Source organism: Mandrillus leucophaeus, unplaced genomic scaffold (assembly GCF_000951045.1).
Source record: "Mandrillus leucophaeus isolate KB7577 unplaced genomic scaffold, Mleu.le_1.0 Scaffold415, whole genome shotgun sequence".
Classification (NCBI taxonomy): domain Eukaryota; kingdom Metazoa; phylum Chordata; class Mammalia; order Primates; family Cercopithecidae; genus Mandrillus; species Mandrillus leucophaeus.
Window position 1 is genome coordinate 1634712 of NW_012104421.1, and position 5493 is coordinate 1640204.

The window sequence follows — 5493 nt, forward strand, 5'->3', positions numbered from 1 at the left end:
AAAAAAAAAAAAAAAAAAAAAAAACGAAAAGTACAAACATTAACAAAGAGCCTTTTGGAAGGTAATTTTTAAAATTTCATTTATAAACTTTAAAAAAGAGGAAGAACAATATTACATATTATTTATAGGTCTATACATAGGTAACAAATTTATTTTATAAACATACATCAGACTAAAGATTAGATTCAGAATAGTGATGACCTCTGTGAAATCAGTAAGGAAAGTGAAGAAAGGTGGATATCTAAGGATTAACTATATATGTACATTTTAAAAAACCTAAAGTGAATATTGCAAACCTTTGCCAAAAAGGTGTTTAATAAACAAGTATTTATAATATTATTCTCTGTACTTTTCAATATGCTGAAATATAATTTTAAAAAACATTTTTAAAGTAAATTAAGTAAGATGCAATATGTAAGGTACAGGAAGGCAGAAATGGTTGTTTTACCACAAAAAATATAATGTTTAAGTAGCCCAGCTCAGATCAAGGTTCTATACTAGGAGAAAAAAAAGGGGGGGACTCCCCAGAGTACCACTTCCAACTGGACTTCCTAAATGGACACATTTTCCCTCAGTATAAAGGCAAGTAGAGAAACCTCCAAATGGACATGAGAATTTCATAGATTCGAAGGGGTAAACTAACCCTGGTGAGAGTGCAAAAGCCCTTTCCCAACTGAAATGAAAACACAACACAATGCCAAGAGCTCTGTTGACTAGTGGATTTGAAAAAAAAAAAAAGAGAGAGAGAAATAATTCAAAAATAAAAAATAAAAATAAAAGAGTTAAAAACAAAACCAAGAGCTATCAAAAGAATTCTACCATAATTAAGGACTGTCCACAGCCACCATGGAACCAGAATGCTCTATCTGAAGCTCCTCTTCATTTATCAAACCATGCAGCCTTTTATTTTTTTTAAGAGACAGGGTCTCATGCTCACTTCAGCTGCACATATATTAAAATTGGAACAATACAGAGATTAACATGGCCCCTGAGAATGGATAACACTAATTTTTAATTTTAAAAAAAATTTTAATTTAAAATTTAAGAAAAAGGGCCAGGTGCGGTGGCTCACACCTGTAATCCCAGCACTTTGGGAGTCTAGGCAGGCAGATTGCCTGAGCTCAGGAGTTTGAGACCAGCCTGGGCAAAACGGTGAAACCTGATCTCTACTAAAATACAAAAAATTAGCTGGGCGTGGCGGCGTGTGCCTGTAATCCCAGCTACTGGGGAGGCTGAGGCAGGAGAATTGCTTGAACCCGGGAGGCGAAGGTTGCAGTGAGCCGAGATCACACCACGGCACTCCAACCTGGACGACAGAGTGAGATTCTGTCTCAAAAAAAACAAAAAAACTTAAGAAAAAGAGAAAGAGAGAGAGAGGGTCTTACTCTGTTGTCCAGGCTAGAGCATTGTGCAGTGGAGCAGTAATAGCTCATTGTGCCTTGAACTTCTGAGCTCAAATGATCCTCCTACCTTAGCCTCCTAAATAGCTAGGACTACAGACACACACCACCATGCCTGGCTAATTTTTCATTTTTTGTAGAGACTGGGTCTCACTATGTTGTCCAGGCTGGTCTCGAACTCCTGGGCTTAAGCAATCTTCCACCCTCATCTTCCCAAAGTGCTGGGATTATAGGTGTGAGCCACTATGCACAGCCCCATGCAGACTTTTCTATGTCTTCTCTCATGGTTGCACCTAAACTGAGCCTTGCTCTCTGGTCTATAATCTTTCCCAACCAGTGTCCTCCCCAAATACACCTGACTCTCAAACCATTTACCTATCCCAGTGATTGAGTCCTGTGCTAACTGCTGTCATGACCTTTCGCCTGAGTGAACTACAGCCTACAACTATTACCTGCTCCAATTTGGCTGTATAATTTGTTTTTTATTCATTCATTCCTTATCTATCCTCTATTTACTGAACCTAATTGTCTTGTACACATGTGCTAATTAACACAGGTTAATTATTGTACTATTCTTTCATGTTAAAAAAAAATTGTGAGCTTCCACAAAAAACCTGTACAGAATGTTTATAGAAGCATTACTCATAATAGCCAAAAGGTAAAAACAACCCAAATGTCCATCAACAGACGAATGGATAAACAAAATGTGGTAGAGGCATACAATGGCATATATTCATAAAAAAGGAATGCAATACTGACTGATACATGCTATAACTTAGATGAACTTTGAAAACGCTATGCTAAGTGAAAGAAGCCAGTCACAAAAGTCTATATATGATATGATTCCATCCATATGAAAATCCAGAACAGGGAAATCTGGAGACAGAAAATATCTTCGTAATTGCTTTGAACTGGAGAAGTGAAGGGGGATTGGAGGTTAATAGCTAAAGGGTATGAGGTTTCTTTTTCAGGTGATGAAAATGTTTACAATTGTGATGATGGCTGCACATATTTGTGAATTTAGCAAAAACCAAGAAATCATACATTTTCAATGAGTGAACTGTATGATATATGAATTATAACTCAACGAATCTGATTTTTAAAAATTGAAGGCTGATACATGCTACAAGATGTAAAAAACTTGAAAATACTGTACATGTGGTGCCTCACACCTATAATCCCAGCATTTCGGGAGGCCAAGGAAGGAGAATTGCTTGGAATCAGTTCAAGAAAACATTGTGCAAAGTTAAAAACAATGCAAGTGAAAGAAGCCAGAAACAAAAGGCCTCATGTTATATGACTTCATTTATATGAAATATCCAGAACAGGCAAATCCATAGAGATAAGAAGTACATTAATGGGCTGGGCGCAGTGGCTCACACCTATAATCCCAGCACTTTGGGAGGCCAAGATGGGCGGATCATTTGAGGTCAAGAGCTCAAGACCAGCCCGACCAACATGGTAAAACCCCGTCTCTACCAAAAATAAAAATAAAAAAAATTAGCCAGGTGTGGTGGCACATACCTGTGATACCAGCTACTCAGGATGCTGAGGCAAGAGCATTAATTGCTTGAACCCAAGATGGAGGTTGCAGTGAGCTGAGATTGCACCACTGCATTCCAGCCTGGGCAACAAAGCAGGACTCCATCTCAGAAAAAAAAACAAAACAAGTACATTACTGGCTGCCAGGGACTAGCGGGGAAAATGGAAGTGACTGGTTAATGGGTTAGAGGGTTTTTTTGAGATGATGAAAATATTCTGGCTGCTGGGGCTCAGTGGCTCACACCTGTAATCCCAGCACTTTGGGAGGCCGAGACAGGTCAATCATTTGAGCCCAGGAGTTCAAGACCAGCCTGGGCAATACAGTGAAATCCCATTTCTAAAAAAAAAAATTACAAAAATTAGCCAGGTGTGGTGGCGCACACCTCCAGTCCCAGCTATGTGAGAGGCTGAGGTGGGAGGATCACTTGAGCCTGAGGTAGTCAAGGCTACAGTGAGCTGAGATTGTGCCACTGCACTCCAGCTTGGGCAACAGAGTGAGACCCTGTCTCAAAAAAAATCAAAGAAAAAGTTCAGAAACTAGATAGTGATGATGACTGCACAATACTGTAAATGTACTAAATGCCACTGAGCTGTATACTTTGCAATAACTGAAACTGTGAATCTTAGGTTACATGCATTTCACCACAATAAAAAAAAATGGAGGAAAAAGACAAGAAATATAAAGAACTACTATAATAATGAAAAAGAATGACAGAAAGGAGGTTTCAAAGAGAAAAACAAATAAATAACCAACCTGGAAGTGAAGCAGGATACTGACAAAGAATACTCTTTGCATATACTTCTTCTGAGGCAGGATCAAATGAAAGGGGAGACATTGGTGGTAAAAGATCTACAGACTTAAAACAGAAAAGTCACAATTTTGAAGTAAACATATTTGCTAACTACTACAATAACAATGCTGAGTTAATCTATGAATAGATTATTTTCTCCCTAAGAAAGACAGAATTACCACGCATGTATCAGATAACTATTTTTATTTGTTTATTTTTCTTAAAGACAGGGTCTCACTCCCTCGTCCAAGCTAAAGTGCAATGACATTATCATAGCTCACTGCAGCCTCAAACTCCTGGGCTTAAGCAGTCCTCCCACCTCAGCCTCTTGAGTAGCTAAGCCTACAAGGACATACCACAACACCCAGTTTTGGGGTTTTTTTTTAGTAGAGAAGGGGTCTCACTATGTTGTCCAGGCTGGTCTCCAATTCCTGGCCTCAAATGATCCTCCTGCCTCAGCCTCCCAAAACAATGGGATGACATGTGTGAGCCACCACGCCCAGCCCTATAACTATTTTTAAAGCAAAGTACAACATTAGGAGCAAGGGGGATTACTTAGTCCTTGAATTTCTCAAACATCACAGTACTTCACATCAAGAGGAGTCTTGCTTTCTGGCTGGGCACAGTGGCTCACGCCTGTAATCCCAGCACTTTAGGAGGCAGAGGTGGGTGGATCACCTGAAGTCAGGTATTCAAGACCAGCCTGACCAACATGGTGAAACCCCATCTCTACTGAAAATAAAAAAATTAGCCGAGCATGGTGGCAGGCACCTTTAGCCCCAGCTACTTGGGAGGCTGAGGCAGTAGAACCACTTGAACCTGGGAGGCAGAGGTTGCAGTGAGCTGAGATCGTGCCACTGCACTCCAGTCTCGGCAACAGAGCAAGACTCCGTCTCAAAAAATAATAATAATAATAATTGTTTTCCTTTTAATACAATCCTTCAAATCTAAAAATATTAACTGTAAATGACAACAGCAACTTATGGATATTATATTATATATATATTTAGAAAAATTACAGAAACCGTAACATAGAAACTTTAGACTCAAATGCAAAGATGACATATATACAACATTTCTAGGTCATTCATAACACAATAAATTCACAAATTGCCATTTATTAAACTATTCTCCAAAAGGCAAATTGGCTGAGTGCAGTGGCTCACACCTGTAATCCCAGTACTTTGGGGAGGCCGAGGCAGAAAGATCACTTGAGTCTAGGAGTTTGAGACCAGCCTTGGCAAAGCAGGGAGACCCTCTCTATAAAATTAAAGAAAAACTTAGCCAGGCTTGGTGGTGCACACCTGTAGTCCCAGCTACTCAGAAGGCTGAGGTGGGAGGATTGCTTGAACCCGGAAGTTCAAGGTTACAACAAGCTATGATCATGCCACTGTACTCTAGCCAGCTATGATCGTGCCACTGTAGTCCAGCCAGCTATGATCGTGCCACTGTACTCCAGCCAGCTATGATTGTGCCACTGTAGTCCAGCCAGCTATGATCATGCCACTCTACTCCAGCCTGGGCAACAGAGCAAGACACTGTCTCAAAAAAAAAAAAGTGGGGAGGGGAGAACAGGGGCAAGTCAACATTACTTACTGGAGTCCAACCTTTAATTAGACTGAAAGGAGACAAACCAAGAAATTCTTTCCACTTTTTATGCCATTCTCCTTGCTTTTCAACAACAGATTGTCTTATAGTTGTGAGATCATCTTTTATTCTATACCTATAACAGCATAAAAAAACTTTATTCAAAATATGAA

At 39.6% G+C, this 5493-nt stretch overlaps 1 protein-coding gene across 1 annotated transcript in view; it reads right to left on the reverse strand.

Annotated features, from left to right (window-relative positions):
- Positions 1-5493, reverse strand: part of HAUS6 (HAUS augmin-like complex, subunit 6) — a 58291-nt gene that overhangs the window by 25725 nt on the left and 27073 nt on the right. Inside the window, exons 10-11 of the mRNA XM_011992667.1 lie at positions 5330-5351; positions 3697-3799 (exon numbers count right to left, since the gene is read on the reverse strand). Coding sequence (XP_011848057.1) covers positions 3697-3799; positions 5330-5351 — 125 coding nt within the window. The remainder of the gene's footprint in view (positions 1-3696; positions 3800-5329; positions 5352-5493) is intronic.